General features: G+C 38.8%; 1 protein-coding gene across 7 annotated transcripts in view; it reads right to left on the bottom strand.

The window, feature by feature from the left end:
- The window catches only part of GOLGB1 (golgin B1), a 108793-nt gene that overhangs the window by 41070 nt on the left and 41205 nt on the right, over positions 1 to 26518 (bottom strand). For all 7 annotated transcript variants that reach the window (XR_014311300.1, XM_082729146.1, XM_082729148.1 and 4 more), the window contains 2 exons: positions 11777 to 12179; positions 10444 to 10553 (listed from right to left, as the gene is read on the bottom strand). Coding sequence is in view for 4 of the 7 variants with exons in the window: in XM_082729146.1 (XP_082585272.1) it covers positions 10444 to 10553; positions 11777 to 12179 (513 nt within the window). In the remaining 3 variants the exon portion in view is untranslated. The remainder of the gene's footprint in view (positions 1 to 10443; positions 10554 to 11776; positions 12180 to 26518) is intronic.

The following is a 26518-nucleotide window of genomic DNA, read 5'->3' as shown; positions in this document are numbered from 1 at the left end:
GTTAAAGAAATGACAAGAGATGAGTTTAAGGAATTATGACTTTTATCCTGAAGGTTCTCAGTCTGCAGTACACAGAGCAAGTAAAACACTGATAGAAAAGCCACAGAATGAGAACTTGGAAAATGAGGAGACAGACTTTGGGAGAACCACAGCTGCCAGACTATGAGAAGCAAAATTAAAGCAGGGAGAAAAAACTTTAGCAGAGGGAGCCCTAAATTCTATGTGTAAACTCAGCCCAATCTCTGGCTGAAGAATGAACTATACATTTGCAGGGCTGACTCAAAACAGAAGCGTTAAGGCAAAAATAATTGAGTTTTGAATCCTACCCATGACAGGCCAGAGTTTGTGGTTTGAATCCAATTACTGGCTTCCAAAAAGTAATCAGGACTCTTCAGAGTTTTAGAAAGAAGAGAATCTTATGAACAAAACATTCACAATATTCAGGTTATGATACAAAATCACTCGTCACACCAAGAAACAAGGAAATATCACCTATTTTCAAGAAAAAACATAATCAACAAACACCAAACACAAAATGATGCAGATTTTAGAACTAGAAAAAAAGAATTTTAAAGAAGCTATTATAAGTATGCTCAGGACATAAAGGAAAATATAGTCATAATGAATGAAAAGATAGGAAATCTTAGTAGTATAAACTACAAAAGAATGAGCTACCCAGAAATTCTAGAACTAAAAAACAGAACACCTGAAATGAAATACTCAGTCAGTAGGCTTAATAGTAGAATCTAATGAAAGAAGAAAGTCTTAGTGAACTTTAAGACAGATCAACAGAAATTATCCAATCTTAAGTTTGAAAGAAAAAAGAAAGTGAACAGAGCCTCAGCAACTTGTGAAAAAAAATAAAAGGTTCAATATACTTGTAATTGGAGTACCATAGGAGAGCAAGGACATAATGGAGAGAAAAATATTACTTGAAGAAATAATGGCAAAAATTTCCCCCCATATAAGTTTATATATATAAGAAATCCAACAAAAGCTTGGTGAGAAAATTACAAAGAAAACCCCAACTAAGTATGTCACAGACAAAGATAAGGAGAAAAGCCTTAAAATCACGCAAGAAAAAAAAAAATACTTTATAGGGAGGGAGAATAATTGGACCAACTGCTGGGAGAAAAATGTAGGCCAGGAAAGAGTAAAACAGAATCTTTAAAGTCCTGAATTCTGTCCATCCAGAATTATATATCTAGTATAAAATATCATTTAGGAATAAAACCAAAATAAAGACATTTTTAGATAAGAGAAAATGAAGAATTTTTTCACCAATAGACTTTCATTACAAAGATACCACAGGACATTTTAGAGGCCAAAGGAAAATATTATCAGATAGAAATGTGATTATCAGATAGGAAAGTGCATCACAAATAGTAAACATATTGGCAAATATAAAGGTCAACATTTTCCTCTTAAGTTCTTTCAAATACACATGACTGTTTAAAATATAAATGTTAAAATTGTGTTATGGGACTTCTTTCATTAATATAACATATACAGGACCTACAGCATAAAGAACAGGAAAATGATTTATGATGACAAGGTCTCTACATTTTAGGTGAAATTGTCAAGTAATTACTCTAAGAAGACAGAATAGTTAAAAATGTATATCATACTTCCTAGAACAACCACTTAACATTTTTGTAAAAAGATATAAAAATCCAATAGAAGACTTTAGTTTCTGCCAAACAGAGAATAAAATGGAACAGATTTATCCTCCCACCTTAAACAACCACACACAAAAAAGAAAAAATAATGAAACAATAATTTTCAAAATACTAGGGATCAGGCAACTAAGGAGAGTGATCCCTAAGAGGTGGGAAAGAATGAGGTGAGCCTACACCTGACCAAGCTTAATGCATAGGCCAATTTCCAGGCTGTGACCCAAGAAGTGAGAACCTAGGCAGAGCCTAGCTGAATCCTTGAGTTGAGGAGGGAAATCAAGGTATGTGAAGTTCAGAAAAGGGCACCAGACAGGAGAGAGCTGCATACAGAAAAAACCCTGGAGGTCTGCAGACGATCCCCAACAAGTATCTGGTAGGGTACAGAGCAGGACATGGATGTGAGGAAATCATACACGGCTATCAGAACTATACAAAACCATCTGAAGAGATTAGAAAACAACACTTGGTGCTTGCACAGGACCTGGAGGAGTGCTTATTCCCACAGCCAAATGTGGAAAACAGACTTTGCAAGGTATCAAGTAGCACACTCAGTGAGGTGCCTTATGAAGGAATGACTGACTGAGTACTGATAGAGACCTGCCTAATAAATCAAAGAAGCAAGACCCAAAATGATCAAATTTTTTTCAAGTAACTTAACAGCATCCCATTAATATTTATGTGAATACAAATATACACAGTACCCACAGCGTGTGGCAACCAATCGAAGAGCATTAGGTATGCACAGAGCAAAATATAAGCAACAATGAAGGGAATAATCAACTGAAACTGACCCAGGACTGACACAGATGTTAGAATTAAAAGATAAGGACTTTACAGACAAGGAAAGATAAATACTGTATGATTTCACTTTTATGTGGAATCTAAAACACAAAATAAACAAATAAAAAGCAGAAAGAGACCCAAAAATACGGTGAAAAAAAAAAAGATGGTAACCAGGGGTGGGGGAGGGGCAGGAATGGGCAAAATGGGTGAAGAGGAGTGGGAGGTACTGGCTTCCAGTTATGGAATGAGTAAGTTACATGGACGAAAGCAGCAGCTTGGGGAATATAGTAAGGTATTATAATAGCATGTATGGTGAGCTTTGCAAAATGTAAAGAATTGTTGAATCACCAGGTTGTACACTTGAAACTAATGTTAACACTGTGTGTCAACTATATTTCAATGAAATATAACTGGGTGGCTCAGTTAGTTAAGCATCTGACTCTTGGTCAGCTCTGATCTTGATGTGAGGGTTGCAACTTCAAGCCTGACATGCCCAGCATGGAGCCTACTTAAAATAAATAAATTAATAAATTAATTAAAAAAGTTTTAACTGCATTCTGTATATGCTAAAAGATCAAATAAAACCACAGAATATATATTTTTAAAGACCAAGGACACTTCTAGAGAAGAAAATCTCAATGTTTCAGTTAAATAAAACATGAGATGGGCTTAATAACAAATTGGACATTAAGGGAGAAAAGATAAGTGAACCTGAAGACATGAAATAGGAACTAAAATAAAAGAAAAAAAAGAATCCAAAACCATTAAAACAGCATCAGTGGGTTCTGGAAAAACTTCAAATAATCTAATATATGTCTGAATGAAATCCCCAAAGGAGGGGAGAGAATCAGAAAAACTTATTTGACTGGTTTATGGCAGAAAATTTTCCAAACTGATAAAAACTATGAACACAAAGATTTAAAAGGCTCCATGAACTCCAAGCACAAAAAATATGAAGAAAACTACACTAAGGTACAGCCTAAACCAGTTATAAAAATCCTAAAAGCCAGGGAAAAAAAAAGAAGAAGACAAGAATGATAGCAGATTTCTTGTCCAAAGCAAAATGCAGGGGAAGAGTCAAGATGGCGGAGAAGTAGCAGGCTGAGACTACATCAGCTAGCAGGAGATCAGCTATATAGCTTATCTAAAGATTGCAAACACCTGCAAATCCATCAGCAGATCGAAGAGAAGAAGAACAGCAATTCTGTAAACAGAAAAACAACCACTTTCTGAAAGGTAGGACCAGCGGAGAAGTGAATCCAAAGCGACCAGAAGATAGACCCCGGGGGGAGGGGCCGGCTCCCGGCAAGCGGCGGAGCAATGGAGTACAAAATCAGGACTTTTTTTTTTTTTAAAGATTTCATTTATTTATTTGACAGAGATTACAAGTAGGCAGACAGGCAGGCAGAGAGAGAGGAGGAAACAGGTTCCCCGCTAAGCAGAGAGCTCGATGCAGGGCTCGATCCCAGGACACTGGGATCATGACCCAAGCCAAAGGCAGAGGCTTTAACCCACTGAGCCAACCAGGCGCCCCCAAAATCAGGACTTTAAAAGTCTGTTCCGCTGAGGGACATCGTTCCAGAGGCTAAACCGGGGCTAAGCCCACGCGGGGTCAGCGTGGCCTCAGGTCCCGCAGGGTCACTGAAAGATCGGGTTGTCTGAGTGTCGCAGAGATTGCGGGTATTGGAACAGGAAAGCCGGCTATAGAGACAGAGCCGACAGTAAGATCACAGCTCAGGGTTACCTTGAACCGGCTGCAGGCTCGGTGAGCTCGGAGCACAGCCGGAGGTCCGGCAGACGGGAGTTACTGGATGCTGTTCTCTAAGGGCGCACTGAGGAGTGGGGCCCCGGGCTCTCGGAGGCCGGAGACCAAGAGGCCGCCATTTGTATTCCCGTCCTCCGGAACTCTACGGAAAGCACTCAGAGAACAAAAGCTACTGAAAGCAAACCCGAGCGGATTACTCAGCCCGGCCCCTGGTAAAGGCGGTGTTTTCCACCTGGGGCAAAGACACTTGAGAATCACTACACCAGGCCCATCCCCCAGAAGATCAACAAGAAATCCAGCCAAGACCAAGTTCACCTACCAAGGAGTGCAGTTTCAATACCAAGGAGAGCAGCAGAATTCCAGAGGAGGAAAAAGCAAAGCACGGAACTCATGGCTTTCTCCCTGTGATTTTTTAGTCTTGCAGTTAATTTATTTTTTTTTTCTTTATCATTTTTTTTCTCTTCTTCTGCTAAAATTTTTTTTAACTTTTACCCTTTTCTTTTTTAACGTTTTTTAACTAGTTTATTTAACATATATATTTTTTCTTTTTTATAATTTTCTTTATTCATTTTCTTTTTTTTAATTCTTTTCTTTCTTTTTCTTTCTTTCTTTCTGAAACTCCTTTTATCCCTTTTCTCCCCCCTCACGATTTGGGATCTCTTCTGATTTGGTTAAAGCATATTTTCCTGGGGTTGTTGCCACCCTTTTAGTATTTTACTTGCTCCTTCATATACTCTTATCTGGACAAAATGACAAGGCAGAAAAATTCACCACAAAAAAAAAAAGAACAAGAGGCAGTAACGAAGCCTAGGGACCTAATCAATACAGACAGATCTAGAATTCAGAATGACAATTCTCAAGGTTCTAGCCGGGCTCGAAAAAGGCATGGAAGATATTAGAGAAACCCTCTTGGGAGATATAAAAGCCCTTTCTGGAGAAATAAAAGAAATAAAATCTAACCAAGTTGAAATAAAAAAAGCTATTAATGAGGTGCAATAAAAAATGGAGGCTCTCACTGCTAGGATAAATGAGGCAAAAGAAAGAATTAGCAATATAGAAGACCAAATGACAGAGAATAAAGAAGCTGAGCAAAAGAGGGACAAACAGCTGGACCACGAGGGGAGAATTCGAGAGATAAGTGACACCATAAGATGAAACAACATTAGAATAATTGGGATTCCAGAAGAAGATGAAAGAGAGAGGGGAGCAGAAGGTATACTGGAGAGAATTATTGGGGAGAATTTCCCCAATATGGCAAAGGGAACAAGCATGAAAATTCAGGAGGTTCAGAGAACGCCCCTCAAAATCAAGAAGAATAGGCCCACACCCCGTCACCTTTGTCTCAGTGACAAAGAGAAAATCCTGAAAGCAGCCCAGGAAAAGAAGTCTGTAACATACATTGGTAAAAATATTAGATTGGCAACTGACTTATCCACTGAGACCTGGCAGGCCAGAAAGAGCTGGCATGATATAGTCAGAGCACTAAACGAGAAAAACATGCAGCTAAGAATACTATATCCAGCTAGGCTATCATTGAAAATAGGAGAGATTAAAAGCTTCCAGGACAAACAAAAACTGAAAGAATTTGCAAACACCAAACCAGCTCTACAGGAAATATTGAAAGGGGTCCTCTAAGCAAAGAGAGAGACTACAAGTGGTAGATCAGAAAGGAACAGAGACCATATGCAGTAACAGTCACCTTACAGGCAATACAATGGCACTAAATTCATATCTCTCGATAGTTACCCTGAATGTTAATGGGCTAAATGCCCCAATCAAAAGACACAGGGTATCAGAATGGATAAAAACACAAAACCCATCTATATGTTGCCTACAAGAAACTCATTTTAAGCCCGAAGACACCTCCAGATTTAAAGTGAGGGGGTGGAAAAGAATTTACCATGCTAATGGACATCAGAAGAAAGCAGGAGTGGCAATCCTTATATCAGATCAATTAGATTTTAAGCCAAAGACTATGATAAGAGATGAGGAACGACACTATATCATACTCAAAGGGTCTGTCCAACAAGAATATCTAACAATTTTAAATATCTATGCCCCCAATGTGGGAGCAGCCAACTATATAAACCCATTAATAACAAAATCAAAGAAACACATCAACAATAATACAATAATAGTAGGGGACTTTAACACTCCCCTCACTGAAATGGACAGATCATCCAAGCAAAAGATCAGCAAGGAAATAAAGGCCTTAAACAACACACTGGACCAGATGGACATCACAGATATATTCAGAACATTTCATCCCAAAGCAACAGAATACACATTCTTCTCTAGTGCACATGGAACATTCTCCAGAATAGATCACATCCTCGGTCCTAAATCAGGACTCAACCACAAATCAGTTAATGTGATACAACACATCAATAAAAGAAAGAACAATAACCATATGATACTCTATAGATGCTGAAAAAGCATTTGACAAAATACAGCATCCCTTCCTGATCAAAACTCTTCAAAGTGTAGAGATAGAGGACACACACCTCAATATCATCAAAGCCATCTATGAAAAACCCACTGTGAATATCGTTCTCAATGCAGAAAAACTGAAAGCTTTTCCGCTAAGGTCAGGAACACGGCAGGGATGTCCATTATCACCACTGCTATTCAACATAGTACTAGAAGTCCTAGCCTCAGCAATCAGACAACAAAAGGAAATTAAAGGCATCCAAATCGGCAAAGAAGAAGTCAAACTATCGATCTTTGCAGATGATATGATACTATATGTGGAAAACCCAAAAGACTCCACTCCAAAACTGCTAGAACTTATACAGGAATTCAGTAAAGTGTCAGGATATAAAATCAATGCACAGAAATCATTTGCATTTCTCTACACCAACAACAAGACAGAAGAAAGAGAAATTAAGGAGTCCATCCCATTTACAATTGCACCCCAAACCATAAGATACCTAGGAATAAACCTAACCAAAGAGGCACAGAATCTATACTCAGAAAACTATAAAGTACTCATGAAAGAAATTGAGGAAGACACAAAGAAGTGGAAAAATGTTCCATGCTCCTGGATTGGAAGAATAAATATTGTGAAAATGTCTATGCTACCTAAAGCAATCTACACATTTAATGCAATTCCTATCAAAGTACCATCCATCTTTTTCAAAGAAATGGAACAAATAATGCTAAAATTTATATGGAACCAGAAAAGACCTCGAATAGCCAAAGGGATTTTAAAAAAGAAAGCCAAAGTTGGTGGCATCACAATTCCGGACTTCAAGCTCTATTACAAAGCTGTCATTATCAAGACAGCATGGTACTGGCACAAAAACAGACACATAGATCAATGGAACAGAATGGAGAGCCCAGAAATAGACCCTCAACTCTATGGTCAACTAACCTTCGACAAAGCTTGAAAGAATGTCCAATGGAAAAAAGACAGCCTCTTCAATAAATGGTGTTGGGAAAATTGGACAGCCACATGCAGAAAAATGAAATTGGACCATTTCCTTACAGCACACACAAAAATAGACTCAAAATGGATGAAGGACCTCAATGTGAGAAAGGAATCCATCAAAATCCTTAAGGACAACACAGGCAGCTACCTCTTTGACCTCAACCACAGCAACATCTTCCTAGGAACAACGCAAAAGGCAAGGGAAGCAAGGGAAAAAGTGAACTATTGGGATTTCATCAAGATCAAAAGCTTTGGCACAGCAAAGGAAACAGTTAACAAAATCAAAAGACAACTGACAGAATGGGAGAAGATATTTGCAAACAACCTATCAGATAAAGGACTAGTGTCCAGAATCTATAAAGAACTTAGCAAACTCAACACCCAAAGAACAAATAATCCAGTCAAGAAATGGGCAAAGGACATGAACAGACATTTCTGCAAAGAAGACATCCAGATGGCCAACAGACACATGAAAAAGTGCTCCATATCACTCGGCATCAGGGAAATACAAATCAAAACCACAATGAGATATCACCACACGCCAGTCCGAATGGCTAAAATCAACAAGTCAGGAAATGACAGATGCTGGCGAGGATGCGGAGAAAGGGGAACCCTCCTACACTGTTGGTGGGAATGCAAGCTGGTGCAGCCACTCTGGAAAACAGCATGGAGGTTCCTCAAATTTTGAAAATAGAACTGCCCTATGACCCAGCAATTGCACTACTGGGTATTTACCCTAAAGATACAAACGTAGTGATCCGAAAGGGCACATGCACCCAAATGTTTATAGCAGCAATGTCCACAATAGCCAAACTATGGAAAGAACCTAGATGTCCATCAACAGCTGAATGGATCAAGAAGATGTGGTATATATACACAATGGAATACTATGCAGCCATCAAAAGAAATGAAATCTTGCCATTTGCGACAACATGGATAGAACTAGAGCGTATCATGCTTAGCAAAATAAGTCAAGCAGAGAAAGACAACTATCATATGATCTCCCTGATATGAGGAAGTGGTGATGCAACATGGGGGCTTAAGTGGGTAGGAGAAGAATCAATGAAAGAAGATGGGATTGGGAGGGAGACAAACCATAAGTGACTCTTAATCTTACAAAACAAATTGAGGGTTGCTGGGGGGAGGGGGGTTGGGAGAAGGGGGGTGGAGTTATGGACTTTGGGGAGGGTATATGCTTTGGTGTGTGCAGATTCACAGACCTGTACCCCTGGGGATAAAAATATATGTTTATAAAAAATAAAAAATTAAAAAAAAAAACTTAAAACATAATGGCCAAAACATGAAAAAGCCCAGGTATTCATCAACAAGAAATTACAGCACAATGATGCAAAGGAAAATGCAGTATATTCACAAAACGGAGTACTTCTCAGCAATATAAAACAGTACATTATGATAAATGCAACAATTTGGATGAAACTCAAAACATGCTGAGTGTAAGAAGCTTTACACAAAAAAGAGCATATATATTGTGTGATTACATTTATATGATGTTGTAAAAAGGCAAAATTAACCCATGGTGAAAAAACAGAACATTGGTCAGCTCTAGAAGGTTAGGATGTGATTGGCTGTGAAAGCGTATGAGGATACTTTGTAGGGCGATAGTGATATATCTTGACGGGGATTTGGATAACACAGGTATATGCATTTGACAAAACTCAGTGAAAGGTATACTTAATATTTGTACATTTCATGTTTTATAAAATTTACTTCAAAGAAAAAGAACTATTAATAAATATTAAAATTTAGTCAATGATATATGCATGCTGAAAAAGGTACTCATGTCTACAACTTGTTGTGAAACACAAAAAAATAAGATGAATTGATGGATGGATAAATGGATGGATATTTAATAAAGCAAATATAGTAAAATGTTGACAGAATATCTAGATAGTGGGTATACAGATGTTCAGTATCAAATTCTTTCAACCTTTTTTGCAATTACTGAAAACTGTTCTTAAACATTGGAGGAAAAAAGTTGTTATTTTGAGAATAGAAGAGATTGGAACGTCTAGATGCTAGAAACCAGGGAGCAAAAAATTTTTATCAATGCACAGTATTGCCCAGGGACCATGGAACTCTGCAGGTCATAATGTATGTCAGTTTTGTCCATCTTATAAGGGACATGAATAAATCCAGCTATCCTAGCTTGACACTAGCCAATTAAGATCATCAAACAAATCTCTTTGTTCTGATAATCATGCTGAATAAGCAGCCTTCTGGTGATTATAATCTAGCTTCCCATGGAGATTTTTAGAGAAGGAAAAGAGAATATACTGGCCAAACAACAGCTAACTGGCAATTAAAGCTTTTACTTTTAATTAATTAATGGGAGGATTATGATTTCTATAATAGACTTTAAAGTCTGGTTAGACTGAATTATGTGCTTTTAAGTGGATCAAATCTCGGTCTACCAAAAACAAAACTGACTTCTCAGCTGAGAAAACTGATTACAAGATCAAAAACAATGATTTGTTTTCAATACAGAATTTTAAGACCTTAGAATCAGAAAGGCTCCTGAGATCATGGTACTTGTTATCTATTTTTTTTTTCATTAATCATTGTTGAGACACAAATTAATGTTTTTCAAGACTGCTTTCAAATGGAATCAACTCCAAAAAAGCATCTTATCAGGCATAAAAGACATAACATTTTCTGGATTAAAGCAAGCCTATATTACTTTCTGGAATATATTCTCATTAAAGCACCCAAGTATGATACAGCAGATATTAACAGACCATACTCATTATTAAAAGTATACATTTAATTACCTGTGTATCCTCAGTATCTGGGAGAGAAGTCTGAGATGCTGTTTCATGTTTTTGCAATGTTGGTCTGCTTAGAAATTGACTAATTTCTTTGGATTTTTGCTGGAGTTGATCTAAGGAAAAGAAAGTAAATAAATAGAAATGATCTCTGCTGCAAGTCTGAAACTTGGTAAGCTATTACCTTATAGAGATACCACCACATGCTATTCACTCTTAATTAAAACTATGATACCAATGACAACATGTTTTTAACAACAGTTTTTAACGGTTTAAATGCTCTGAAGGACCAAAGGCCATCTCAGTAAACCTCTTCCTTAAAAGGTCAAATAAATGGTCTTAGAATTTTTCACAAAGTCATTTTTCCTTTCCCCCTTGAAAATGCCTTTAGTATTTTTAAATTTTATTTTCTTCACTCTTCAATGAAGCATTATGAATCCCACTAAGATAATATAGCACAACTCTAAACATGTACATAGTCCAGATAAGAGGACAATGTGCTCATATAATACACTGTTTCCACATAATATCCCCCAAGGCTTTCTGGTTAATGTTTAGTTCCTCAATAGAGATCTTCAACTTAACCCTTTCTGAAATCTTTCCTTTAAACATTCTATCAGAATTAAATTAAATTAGAGGCATGTATTACTTTATTTTTTAAAATTTATTTATGTATTTGAGAGAGAGATAGAGACCAAGAGAGAAAGCATGTGCACTCTGGTGGGGGAGGCACAGAGGGAGGAGAGAGAGAAAATCCCAAGCAGATGCCACAATGCCATACTGAGCGTGGAGCCCAGTGTGGGACTCAATCCCACAACCCATGAGATCAGAGCCTGAGTTGAAACCAAGAGTCAGATGCTTAACCAACTGAGCCACCCAGGTGCACCTGTATTACTTTTCATTAAACCTTCTTAAAGGATAAAAGTTTTCCTTAAAAAGAGTTTATCACTTATAGGTATTTAGATCCATCTTTAGAAGTAAGGATGACTCCATTCAATTCAGTCTCCTGACCTATGTACCTAGATCTATCCTGAGTTTTCCAAAAATCAATTCAAATCCTACTCATTTCAGTCACTGACCCCTTCAGATGGAGGTCACTTTTCACATAGCATTCTTTCTAATCTAGGAGACATTATAATGACCATAATGATTATAATATTAAGCCAGATTATACCTTCAGCCAGAAAAAGGACAATGAGTTCAAAAAAGATGAATTCTTAATTCTTCTACTTATTCAATTGACATGAGCAAATCATGTCATTAACAGATCCCAGAAATTTGTAAACAGGAGCCACTCAGGTGCTAAACAAGAGGACTTGAAAGGCAATCAAATACTGACCTTCCAGTTGTTGAATGGTCTGGGCTGAATGAACTGCCTGTTCACTCTTATCTTGGACAAGCTTTGAATTTTCCTCCTTTAGAGCATCACAAGCAGAGTGTAGTTCTTGTTCAGTCTTTTGAAGACTCAAAATGTGAGAGATCTTCTCTTCCATTTCTGCTTTGTGCTTCTGTTCCAAAGCACTGTACCGAGACTGTAGTTCAGCCTGAGCTTGGCCTGCTTGCTCAAGCTGTTCCAGAAGATGATGCATTTCTTCCTGGAGGTTATGGAAGGCTAATTTTCTCTCTGCCACCTCAAGTTGCATCTTTTCCATCAGAATCTTGGACTCCTGTCTTTCTGTTTCCACAGTGCTCCTTAAAGTATTATGCTCAGCTTCCATCTGCTGCAATTGCTGAGAGAGAATCTAAGAAAAAAAGGCAAATCCTCATGAGCCATAAATTCATTCTTTCATAAGCATAGTGAAGTGCCTCTTCAGCGTGAAGCCTGGGGCAAGACACCCACGACCAAACCTACAACTGCATAAGACCCTGTTTTCACTTCTTCACACTTTTAACAATTTATATTCACACATACTTATTTGTGCCATTATCTCTTACTTCCTATCTCTCCCATTACAAAGTAAGTTCAATAAGGGAAGGGACTTTGTTTTATCATCATTGTTCTCCAGCATCTAGCATAGTATATGTCATACTGAGTACCTGTTGCTCAATAAAGAGTGAATGAATGCAGTTCCTGCCCTCATGGAACTCAGAGTTCAGTTGGACAGTCATATTTAACCATCTAATTATAATTCAAAAATCGTAGAGGCCTTGTAAAGAGATACTTACAAGGTATTAGCAGGAGCAGAGAAGAAGGGAAGTTTGCCAAAAGTCACATAGCTATAACTATTTATATAGTAACTATCTAGTAAGAGGCACAATTTGAACCCAACTGTCTGATGACAGCTAAATAAGGGCCTTGGGATCAGGATATAGGTCTTATTAGGATGGGAGATACAGGACAACGTTTCTATCGAAGAAATTCCTCAAAGACAGTTGAAAATCAAGGATATGACTGCCCTTCTCCAGCAGCATGCAGCACCCAGATGAACAAGCAGAGAATGGGGGCTGCAGCACTAATTCCATGTTAGTACTTGGCTTCTTGGATGTGATGAGACAAAAACACAGGGAATCCAAGGGCGATGAAAGACTAGTCCAAATGGTCAAACATGAGGCAACAGCAGCCGGGGAAAGGAGAGAGGCCAAGAAAGAACTAACATACCAAAGGAACAAAGTGAAAGGATCAAGGGACCTTAATGAGAATGAAGGTCAAGACGGACTGAGAAAGGGAACGACAGGATGGGATACAGCCTGGGATGGGATACTTGAGCTTAAGATTTTGGAGTATCAGGGTGCCTGGGTGGCTCAGTGGGTTAAGCCACTGCCTTCGGCTCAGGTCATGATCTCAGGGTCCTGGGATGGAGTCCCGCATCGGGCTCTCTGCTCAGCAGGGAGCCTGCTTCCTCCTCTCTCTCTGCCTGCCTCTGTGCCTACTTGTGATCTCTCTCTGTCAAATAAATAAATAAAATCTTTAAAAAAAAAAAGATTTTGGAGTATCAGTGTCTGATCACTTTAGATTTGGGGAATACTGCATGGTGAATTACTTCACGCCAACAGAGAATCAACAAAAACAAACAAGAGATAGTACATAAAGCACAAGAACCAATCAAGATAGTAAAGGAGCAAAACGACACGAAGGAAAACTCACTAGAGGAGGACAGAATGACATTCTAGAGAAACTAGGACCCTTGACCTAAAAGCACAAAGAAAAACAGTCACAATGAAAGATGTGAAATACAAGCTTTGTCAGGGAAAGAACGATATCTTTCTTATCACTGTATCACCACCACTTAAGCAGAGGATATTTGTTGAAAGGATGAATAAATGGCATCAAGGTTCAGAAGACATGATTTTATACATGCTGCCTGGAAACTACAGTGGAAATGGGGGGTGGAAGGCACCTGGGGGGCTCAATCAGACTCTTGGTTTTGGCTCAGTTCATGATCTCAGAGGTGTGAGATCGAGCCCCATGTCAAACTCTGCCCTGGGAGTGGAGACTACTTAAGATTCTCTCTATCTCTGGAGGGGGCAAGATGACGGAGAAGTAGGAGACCCCATTTCAACCACGAGAACACTCTGAACACCCACGAAAGCAGCCCGAGATGTAGGATTATACACTTCTGGATCTCTACAGGGCAGAAGACACCATTGGAGAGGTAAAGCAGAGTGGGAACAATTGGACTAATATAGGAGGATAAACAGAAGGGGAGGGAGCCACTAGAAGCAACCCATTTGAAAGTAATACCCCAATATAAAAGTGTCCTGTGATGGGGACCAGCATTGATTTAGAGTCCGGTTAAAAGCACTCAAAAAGAGGCAACTGGGGTTATCGGGCACTACAGGCACAGCCTAAGCCCACGGTCCCAGAACAGCCACCACCAGCAACCATCCATGCCAGAGAGAGTACAGCAGAGCCCCCAGGCTTGCAGGGATTGCACCACGCTTCAGCTGGGCACACTCCTGCCCCCACAGGAGAGAGTCTGGTGACAGTGCCAGCCTGTGCTCCCAGGAATTTTTGCGCACTCTGCAACCGGGGTCTGACCCACTCCCTGCCAGTGCCCGAGAAAGCTCCATGCAGGCGCTAGACAGCAGTCTCTAGGACCAGACAATGGTCTGGACTCTCCCAGCCAGGGCTGAAGGAACTCAATGCAATCTCTGTGGTGTCAGCCTGAGGTCTGGACCCCAGATAGTAGTCCCAGTGAAGGCAGCCACCAGAAGTGGGCTCCCTGGACTAATATCACTCATGGTTTTAGGGGTACAGGGGTGCAGAGACAAGTGGGCACTTCAGGCAACCCAAGACAGTGTTTGGGGATGTGGTCTGCCTGTGGGAGGCTGCACGACTCAGCGGAGTTTGCAGAGGAGGAGTCTGTGTGTTCTGGACCACCTTCTCTCTGAGACGGAGGTCTGGGTACAGTTTGCTTTCCAACAAACCTCCAAAAAGCCTGCAAAAAGCCGCCAAAGAAAAAAAACCCTCCAGAGAATAAAAGCCTGAAAAACTGGTTTCCACAGAGCCCAGCCCCTTGACCGGGGGCAGGAGGACTCAACCCAAGCAAGACTGACTGAAAAACAACGCAGCAGTCCCCTACCCCAGAAAGCCAGCCAAAAGAACAAGAGGACAACCACCACAGGGTCACCATAAAACTGTAAAATGCCAATATGGGTGGAAACAATATATTGCGCCAAAAACCTGTATATTTCATAGAAACAACTTTTATTTTTAATTCGTTCTCATTATTCTTGTTCTTTTTTTAACCTACTTACCATTACAATAGAGGTTCAGTATAACATATACTATAATAACCTTTTAACTTGAACTTTTTTCATACATATACCTCTGTTTTCTTTTTCTGTTCTATTTTTTAATATACATATAGATATATAATCTTCGTTCCCTAATCAATACTACTCCTATATATAAACCATATATATATATATAACCTATATATAAACAATAGACAGTAACAGTCATCTTACAGGCAATACAATGACACTAAATTCATGTCTGTCAATAGTTACCCTGAATGTAAATAGACTAAACGCCACAATCAAAAGACACAGAGTATCAGAATGGATTAAAAAAAAAAAAGTATCAAAATGCTGTCTACAAGAAACCCATTTCAGACCCAAAGACACCTCCAGATTTAAAGTCCATGCTAATGGACATCAAAAGAAAGCTGGGGTGGCAATCCTTATATCAGATCAATTAGATTTTAAGCCAAAGACTATATATAATAAGAGATGAGGAAGGACAGCATATCATACTCAAAGGGTCTGCCCAACAAGAAGATCTAACAATTGTAAATATCTATGCCCCTAACATGGGAGCAGCCAACTATAAAAACCAAATAACAAAATCAAAGAAACACATTGACAATAATACAATAATAGCAGAGGACTTTAACACTCCCCTCACCAAAATGGACAGATTATCCAAACAAAAGATCAACAAGGAAATAAAGGCCTTAAATGACACACTGGACCAGATGGACATCACAGATATATTTAGAACATTCCATCCCAATGCAACAGAATATACATTCTTCTCTAGTGCACATGGGAACATTCTCCAGAATAGATCACATCCTGGGTCATAAATCAGGTCTCAACCAGGATCAAAAGACTGGGATGATTCTTTGCATATTTTCAAACAACAATGCTCTGAAGCAAGAACTCAAGAGGAAAGTTGGAAAGAACCCAAATACATGGAACTAAAGAGCATCCTTCTAAAGAATGAATGGGTCAACCAAGAAATTAAAGAAGAATTGAAAAAATTCATGGAAACAACTGATAATGAAAACACAACGGTCCAAAAACTGTGGGACACAGCAAAGGCAGTCCTGAGAGGAAAATGTATAGCAGTACAAGCCTTTCTCAAGAAACAAGAAAGGTCTCAAATACACAACCTACCCCTACCCCTAAAGGAGCTGAAGAAAGAACAACAGAGAAAGCCTAAACCTAGCAGAAGAAGAGAAATAATAAGGATCAGAGCAGAAATCAAGGAAATGGAAACAAACAAACAAAAAAAACCCAATAGAACAAATTAACGAAACTAGGAGCTGGTTCTTTAAAAGAATTAATAAGATTGATAAACCTCTGGCCAGACTTATCAAAAAGAAAAGAGAAAGGACCCAAATAAATAAAATGATGAAGGAAAGAGGAGAGATCACAACCAGCACCAAAGAAATACAAACAATTATAAGAACATATTATAAGCAACTATACGGCAGCAAATTTCACAATCTGGAAGAAATGGAGAAATTCCTAGAGATATATAAACTATCACAACTGAACCAGGAAGAAATAGAAAACCTGAACAGACCCATAACCATTAAGGAGATTGAAGCAGTCATCAAAAATCTCCAAACAAACAAGAGCCCAGGGCCAGAGGGCTTCCCAGGGGAATTCTACCAGACATTTAAAGAAGAATACATACCTATTCTGCTAAACTGTTCAAAAAATATAAATGGAAGGAAAACTTCCAAACTGATTTTATAAGGCCAGAATTACCTTGATCCGAAAACCAGACAAGGATCCCATCAAAAAAGAGAATTACAGACCAATATCCTTGATGAACACAGATGTGAAAATTCTCACTAAAATACTAGCCAATAGGATCCAACAGTACACTAAAAGGATTATTCACCATGACCAAGTGGGATTTATCCTGGGCTGCAAGTTTGGTTCAATATCCTCAAATCAATCAATGTGATAAAATACATTAATAAAAGAAAGAACAGTAACTATATGATACTCTCAATAGATGCTGAAAAAGCTTTTGACAAAGTACAGCATCCTTTCTTGATCAAAACTCTTTATGGTGTAGGGATAAAGAGTACATACCTCAATATCATCAAAGCCATCTATGAAAAACCCACTGTGAATATCATTCTCAACGGAGAAAAACTGAGAGCTTTTCTGCTAAGGTCAGGAACATGGCAGAGATGTCCATTATCACCACTGCTATTCAACATAGTACTAGAAGTCCTAGCCTCAACAGTCAGACAACAAAAAGAAATTAAAGCATCCGAATCGGCAAAGAAGAAGTCAAATTATCACTCTTTGCAGATGATATGACACTATGTGGAAAACCCAAAAGACTCCACTCCAAATCTACCAGAACTTGTACAGGAATTCAGTAAAGTGTCAGAATATAAAATCAATGCACAGAAATCAGTTGCATTTCTATACACCAACAACAAGACAGAAGAAAAAGAAATAAGGAGTCAATCCCATTTAAAATCGCACCCAAAACCATACAATACCTAGGAATAAACCTAACCAAAGTGGCAAAGAATCTATACTCAGAAAACTATAAAGTACTCATGAAAGAAATTGAGGAAGACACAAAGAAATGGAAAAATGTTCCATGCTCATGGATTGGAAGAGCAAATATTGTAAAAATGTCTATGCTACCTAAAGCAATCTACACGTTTAATGCAATCCCTATCAAAATGCCATCCATTTTTTTCAAAGAAATGGAGCAAATAATCCTAAAATTTATGTGGAACCAGAAAAGACGTCGAATAGCCAGAGGAATAAAGAAAAAGAAAGCCAAAGTTGATGGCATCACAATTCCAGACTTCAAGCTCTATTACAAAGCTGTATTCATCAAGTCAGTATGGTACTGGAACAAAAACAGACAGCTCAATGGAAAAGAACAGAGAGCCCAGAAATAGACCCTCAACTCTATGGTCAACTAATCTTCAACAAAGCAGGAAAGAATGTCCAAAGGAAAAAAGACAGTCTCTTCAACAAATGCTGTTGGGAAAATTGGACAGCCACATGCAGAAAAATGAAACTGGCCCATTTCCTTACACCACACATGAACACAGACTCAAAATGGATGAAAGACCTTAATGTGAGAAAGGAACCCATCAAACTCCTTGAGAACACAGGCAGCAACCTCTTCGACCTCAGCCACAACAACTTCTTCCTAGGAACATCGCCAAAGGCAAGGGAAGCAAGGGCAAAAATGAACTATTGGGACCTCATAAAATCAAGAGCTTTTGCACAGCAAAGGAAACAGTTAACAAAACCAAAAGACAAATGACAGAATGGGAGAAGATATTTGCAAACAACCTATCAGATAAAGGGCTAGTATCCAAAATCTATAAAGAGCTTAGCAAACTCAACACCCAAAGAACAAATAATCCAATCAAGAAATGGGCAGAGGACATGAACAGACATTTCTGCAAAGAAACATCCAGATGGCCAACAGACACATGAAAAAGTGCTCCATATCACTCGGCATCAGGGAAATACAAATCAAAACCACAATGAGATATCACCTCACAGCAGTCACAATGGCTAAAATTAATAAGTCAGGCAATGACAGATGCTGGCAAGGATGTGGAGAAAGGGGAACCCTCCTACACTGTTGGTGAGAATGAAAACAGGTGCAACCACTCTGGAAAACAGTATAGAGATTTCTCAAAAAGTTGAAAATAGATCTACCCTATGACCCAGCAATTGCACTATTGGGTATTTACCCTAAAGATACAAACGTAGTGATTCGAAGGGGCACATGCACCTGAATGTTTATAGCAGCAATGTCCACTATAGCCAAACTATGGAAAGAACCTAGATGTCCATTGACAGATGAATGGATAAAGAAGATGTGGTAATATGTGTGATGACGTGGATGGGACTAGAGGGTATCATGCTTAGAGAAATAAGTCAATCGGAGAAAGACAACTATCATATGATCTCCCTGATATGAGGAAGTAGAGATGCAACATAGGGGGTTAAGGGGGTAGAAGAATGAATGAAACAAGATGGGATTGGGAGGGAGACAAACCATAAGTGACTTTTCTTTTTTTTTAAGATTTTATTTTTTGGGGCGCCATGATCTCAGGGTCCCTGCTCAGCAGGGAGTCTGCTTCCTCCTCTCTGCCTACCTGTGATCTCTGTCTGTCAAATAAATAAATAAATCTAAAAATGACTAGCTAAATAAATAAAAAGATTTTATTTATTTATTTGACAGACAGAGATTATAAGTAGGCAGAAAGGCAGGCAGAGAGAGGAGGAAGCAGGCTTCCTGCGGAGCAGAGAGCCCAATGCGGGGCTCGATCACAGGACCCCGGGACTATGACCTGAGCTGAAGGCAGAGGCTTAACCCACTGAGCCACCCAGGTGCCCCCCATAAGTGACTCTTAATCTCACAAAACAAGCTGAGGGTTGTTGGGGGGAGGGGGTTTGGGAGAGGGGGGTGGGGTTATGGACATTGAGGAGGGTATGTGCTATGGTGAGTGCTATGAAGTGTGTAAACCTGGCGATTCACAAACCTGTACCCCTGGGGATAAAAATACATTATATGTTTATAAAAAATAAAACAGGAATATGAAAAAAATAAATAAAACATGAATATGAAAAAAAAAAGATGTGGTAAATACATACAATGGAATACTATGCAGCCATCAAAAGAAATGAAATCTTATCATTTGTGAAGACTGTGGATGGAACTAAAGGGTATTGTGCTGAGCAAAATAAGTTAATCAGAGAAAGACAACTATCATAGGATCTCCCTGATATGAGGATGTGGAGAGGCAATGTGGAGGATTTGGGGGGTAGGAAAAGAATAAATTAAACAAGATGGGATTGGGAGGGAGACAAACCATGAGACTTAATCTCACAAAACAAACTGAAATTTGCCAGGGGAGGGGGTAGGGAAAGGGTGATTAGGTTATGGGCATTAGGGAGGGTATGTGCTATGGTGAGTGCTGTGAAGTGTATAAACCTGGCGATTCACAGACCTGTACCCCTGGGGCTAGCAATACATTATATGTTAATAAAAAAATTTAAAAATTAAAAAAAAACATTATAACAAACATCAATGTATCCCACACCCAGGAAAAAAAAACACTACTAATTTTTTAAAAAATGCTATCAATGAGATCCAATCTAATCTAAATACTCTAACAGCTAAGGTAACTGAGGCAGAAGACAGAATTAATGTTCTAGAGGACAAACTGATAGAGAAAAAGGATCAGGAGGAGGCCTGGAACAAACAGTTTAGAAGCCATGGAAACAGAATTAGGAAAATAAATGATGTCATGAAACGTTCCGAAATCAAAATTACTGGTATCCCTGAGGGGGAGAAGAAGGAAAGAAGACTAGAAGATATAGTTTAACAAATTTTCCATGAAAATTTTTCTAATCTGGGGAATGGAACCAGTGTTTGTGTCCTAGGGGTAGAAAGAACACCTCCAAAGATCAACAAATCTAGAAAGACCTTGAGTCACTTGACTATAAGACTGACGAATCATAATTTTAGACAAGAGCTTTTGAGAAGAAATCAGGGAAGAGATTCCTTACATAAAGAGGAAGGCCCATCAGAATAACATCAGACCTGTCCACAGAAACCTGGCAAGCCAGAAAAAGCTGGCAAGACATATTCAGGGCACTTAATTAGAAGAACATGCAGCCAAGCATACTTTATTCAGCAAGGCTGACATTCAAAATGGATGGAGAGATAAAGAGTTTCCAAGACCAGCAGGGTTTAAAAGAGTATGTGACCACCAAGCCGGGGCTCTATAAAAGAAGAAAGAACCCAAGAGTGTCACAGAACAGAAATTTACAGAGACAATCCATACAAACAAGGACTTCACAGGCAACATGATGTCAATAAAAACATATGTTTCAATCATCACTCTCAACGTGAACAGCCTAAATACTCCCATAAAACAGCACAGTGTTGCAGACTGAATAAAACAGGACCCGTCCATATTTGCCTGTAAGAGACCCATCTGGAACCTAAGGATACATCCAGACTGAAAGTGAAGGGATGGAGAAGCATCTTTCATACCAAAGGGCCTCAAAAGAAAGCTGGGGTAGTGATTCTCATATCAGACAAATTAGATTTTAAGCTAAAAACTATAGTCAGAAATAAAGAAGGACACTACATCATTCTTAAAGAGTCTATCCACCAAGACGATCTAACAATTGTAAATATTTATGTCCCCAATACAGGAGCAGCCTACTACATAAGACAACTGTTAATCAAAATAGTCATATTGATATGAATACATTAATACTAGGGGATCTTAACACACCACTCTCAGTAACAGATCATCCAAGCAGAAAATCAGTAAAGGAACTAAAGCACTGAATGACACATTGGACCAGATGGACTTCATAGATATATACAGAACATTCTACCCTAAAACAACAGAATAATCATTCTTCTCACGTGCACATGGAACCTTCTCCAGAATAGACCACATGGTAGGTCACAAATCAGGGCTCAGCCGATATCAAAAGACTGAGATTATTCCCTGTATATTCTCAGACCATAATGCTTTGAAATTGGAATTTAACCACAAGAAGGCTTAAAAAGGAATTCAAACTCTTGGAAGGTAAAGACCACCCTGCTTAAGATGGTTTTGATCAACCAGGAAATCAAAGAACTTAATTCCTGGAAACCAATGAGAATGAAGACACTTCAGTCCAAAACCTATGGGATATGGCAAAGGCGGTCCTAAGGGGGAAATACATAGCCATCCAAGCCTCCCTCAAAAAAACTAAAAAATCCAGACCACAGCAGCTATCTCTACACCTTCAAGAACTGGAGAACCAACAACAAATTATGCCAACACCACAAACAAGAAGGGAATTAATCAAGATTAAAGCAGAGATCAATGAGATAGAAACTAGAGATACAGTAGAACATATCAACAAAACTAGAAGCTGGTTTTTTGAAAGATCATTAAGATCGATAAACCATTGGCCAAACTAATCCAAAAGAAAAGAGTGAGGACCCAAATTAATAAAATTATGAATGAAAAGGGAGAGATGACAACTAACACCAAGGAAATGGAAACAATCATCAGAAATTCTCATCAACGGTTATACACCAGTAAGTTAAGCAACCTAGAAGAAATGGGTGCATTCCTGGAAAACGATAAACTTCCAAAACTGAATCAGGAAGAAACTGACAACTGGAATAGACCAATATCTAGTAAATAGAGTGAAGCAGTGATCAAAAACCTGCCAAAATACAAGAGCCCAGGACCTGATGGATTCCCTGGAGAATTATAACAAGCATTCAAAGAAGAAATAATGCCTATTCTCTTGAAGGTGTTTCAAAATATAGATACAGAAGGAAAACTTCCAGACTCTTTTAATGAAGTCAGCATTACCCTGATCCCAGAACCAGGCAAAGTCCCCACCAAAAAGGAGAATTTCAATATCCCTGATAATGAAATATCCAATATCCCAAATAACCAATATCCCTGATAAATATGGATGCCAAGATTCTCGAAAAGATCCTAGCAAATAGAATTCAACAGTACATTAAAAAGATTGTCCACCATGACCAGGTGGGATTCATTCCTGGGCTACAAGGATGGTTCAAAATTCTCAAATCAATCAAAGTGACAGAACAAATCAATAAGAGAAGAGAGAAGAACCACACTGGTCCTCTCAATTGATGCAGAAAAAGCATTTGACAAAATCCAGCATCCATTCCTGATTAAAACGCTTCAAAGTATAGGGATAGAGGGAACATTCCTGAACTTCATAAAATCTATCTATGAAAGACACACAGCAAATACCATCCTCAATGGGAAAAAGCTCACAGCCTTCCCATTGAGATCAGGAACACAACAAGGATGCCCACTTTCACCACTCTTGTTCAACATAGTATTAGAAGTCCTAGCAACAGCAATCAGACAACAAAGAGAAATAAAAGGTATTCAAATTGGTAGAGAAGAAGTCAAACTCTCTCTTTGCAGATGACATGATTCTTTATATGGAAAACCCAAAAGACTCCACCTCTAAACTATTAGAACTCATACAACAATTCAGCAACGTGGCAGGATACAAAGTCAATGTGCAGAAATCAGTAGCTTCCTTATACACTAACAATGAAAATACAGAAAGGGAAATTAGAGAATCGATTCCATTTACTATAGCACCAAGAACCATAAGATACCTGGGAATAAACCTAACCAAAGAGGTAAAGGATCTATACTCGAGGAACTACAGAACACTCATCAAAGAAATTGAAGAAGACACAAAAAGATAGAAGACCATTCCATGCTCTTGGATCAGAAGAATAAACATTGTTAAAATGTCTATACCGCCCAGAGCAATCTATACTTTTAATGCCATTCCGATCAAAATTCCACTGGTATTCTTCAAAGAGCTGGAACAAATAATCCAAAAATTTGTATGGAATCAGAAGAGACCCCGAATTGCTAAGGAAATGTTGAAAAACGAAAATAAAACTGGGGGCATCATGTTACCTGATTTCAAGCTTCACTACAAAGCTCTGATCACCAAGACAGCATGGTACTGGCATAAAAATAGACACATAGAACAGTGGAGCAGAGTAAAGAGCCCAGATATGGACCCTCAACTCTATGGTCAAATAATCCTTGACAAAACAGGAAAAAAATACAGTGGGAAAAAAAGACAGTCTCTTCAATAAATGGTGCTGGGAAAACTGGACAGCTATATGTAGAAGAATGAAACTAGACCATTCTCTTACACCGTACATAAAGATAAACTCAAAACGGATAAAAGACCTCAAGGTGAGACAGGAATCCATCAGAATCCTAGAGGAGAATATAGGCAGTAACCTCTTCGGTATCAGCCACAGCAACTTCTTCCAAGATATGTCTCCAAAGGCAAAGGAAACAAAAGCAAAAATGAACTTTTGGTACTTCATCATCAAAAACTTCTGCAAAGGCAAGGAAACAGTCCATAAAACAAAGAGGCAATGGACGGAATGGGACAAGATATTTGCAAATGACAGCACAGACAAAAGGTTGATATCCAGAATCTATAAAGAACTCCTCAAACTCAACATACACAAAACAGACAATCATATCAAAAAATGGGCAGAAGATATGAACAGACACTTCTCCAACGAAGACATACAAATGGCTATCAGACACATGAAAAAATGTTCATCATCACTAGGCATCAGGGAGATTCAAATTAAAACCACATTGAGATACCACCTTACACCAGTTAGAATGGCCAAAATTAGCAAAACAGGAAACATGTGTTGGAGGGGATGTGAAGAAAGGGGAACCCTCTTATACTGTTGGTGGGAATGCAAGTTGGTGCAGCCACGCTGGAGAACAGTGTGGAGATTCCTCAAGAAAATAAAAACAGAGCTTCCCTATGACCCTGCAATTGCCCTACTGGGTATTTACCCCAAAGATACAGATGTCATGAAAAGAAGGGCCATCTGTACCCCAGTGTTTACAGCAGCAATGGCCACGGTCGCCAACCAAGATGCCCTTCAACAGACAAATGGATAAGGAACGTGTGGTCCATATACACTATGGAGTATTATGCCTCCATCAGAAAGGATGAATACCCAACTTTTGTAGCAACATGGACGGGACTGGAAGAGATTATGCTGAGTGAAGTAAGTCAAGCAGAGAGAGTCAATTATCACATGGTTTCACTTATTTGTGGAGCATAACAAATCGCATGGAGGACAAGGGGAGTTGGAGAGGAGAAAGGAGTTGAGGAAAATCAGAAGGGGAGGTGAACCATGAGAGACTATGGACTCTGAAAAACAGTCTGAGGGGGCTGAAGGGGTGGGGGGTGGGGAGGTTGGGGGAACCAGGTGGTGGGTACTGGAGAGAGCACGTATTGCATGGAGCACTGGGTGTGGTGCAAAAACAATGAATACTGTTACGCTAAACACAAATTTTAAAAATTTAAAAAAAAAAAAAAAAGATTGTCCACCATGACCAGGTGGGATTCATCCATGGGATATAAGGGTGGTTCAACATTCATAAATCAATCAATGTGATAGAATAAATCAATAAGAGAAGAGAAAAGAAGCACATGGTCCTCTCAATTGACGCAGAAAAAGCATTTGACAAGATACAGCATCTGTTCTGATTAAAACACTTCAAAGTATAGGGATAGAGGAAACATTCCTCACCTTCATTAAATCTATCTATGAAAACCCCACAGTGAATATATTCTCAATGGGGAAAAGCAGACAGTCTTCCTTTGAGATCAGTAACACGACAAGGATGTCCACTCTTGCCACTGTTGTTCAACATAGTACTAGAACTCCTAGCAAGAGCAATCACACAACAAAAAGAAATAAAAGGTATTCAAATAAGCAAAGAAGTCAAACTCTTTCTCTTCGCAGATGACATGACATGATACTTTATATGAAAAACCTAAAGGACTCCACCCCCAAACTACTAGACCTCATACAGCAATTCAGTAATGTGGCAGGATAGAAAATCAATGTCCAGAAATCAGTTGCTATCTTATACACTAACAATGAAAATATAGAAAGGGTATTAGAGAATTGATTCCATTTACTATAGCACCAAGAACCATAACACACCCGGAAATAAACTTAACCAAAGGGGTAAAGGATCTGTATTCGAGGAACTACAGAACACTCATGAAAGAAATTGAAAAAGACATAAAAAGATAGAAGAGCATTCCATTCTCATAGATTGGAAGAATAAACATTGTTAAAATGTCTATACTGCCTAGAGCAATCTATACTTTCAATGCCATCTCAATCAAAATTCCACTGGCATATTTTAAAGAGCTGGAACAAACAATCCTAAAATTTATATGGTACCAGAAGATACCCCGAGTTGCTAAGGAAATGTTGAAAAAGAAAAACAAAACTGGGGGCATCACATTGCCTGATTTCAAGCTTTACTGCAAAGCTGTGATCACCAAGACAGCATGGTACTGGCATAAAAACAGACACACAGACCGTGGAACAGAGTAGAGAGCCCAGATATGGACCCTCAACTCTATGGTCAAATAATCTTCGACAAAGCAGGAAAAAATACACAGTGGAAAAAAGACAGTCTCTTCAATAAATGGTGCTGGGAAAATTGGACAGCTATGTATAGAAGAATGAAACTCGACTATTCTCTTACACCGTACACAAAGATAAATCGAAATGGATAAAAGACCTCAATGTGAGACAGGAATTTATCAAAATCCTAGAGCAAAACATAGGCAGTAACCTCTTTGACACTGGCCACAGCAACTTCTTTCAAGACATGTCTTCAAAGGCAAAGAAAACAAAAGCGAAGATGAACTTTTGGGACTTCATCAAAATCAAAAGCTTCTGCACAGCAAAGGAAACAGTCAACAAAACAAAGAGGCAACCCACAGAATGGGAGAAGATAATCAC

The sequence above is a fragment of the Mustela nivalis genome (genome assembly GCF_964662115.1).
Source record: "Mustela nivalis genome assembly, chromosome: 1".
NCBI lineage: Eukaryota > Metazoa > Chordata > Mammalia > Carnivora > Mustelidae > Mustela > Mustela nivalis.
This window is presented reverse-complemented; position numbering and strand designations above follow the sequence as displayed.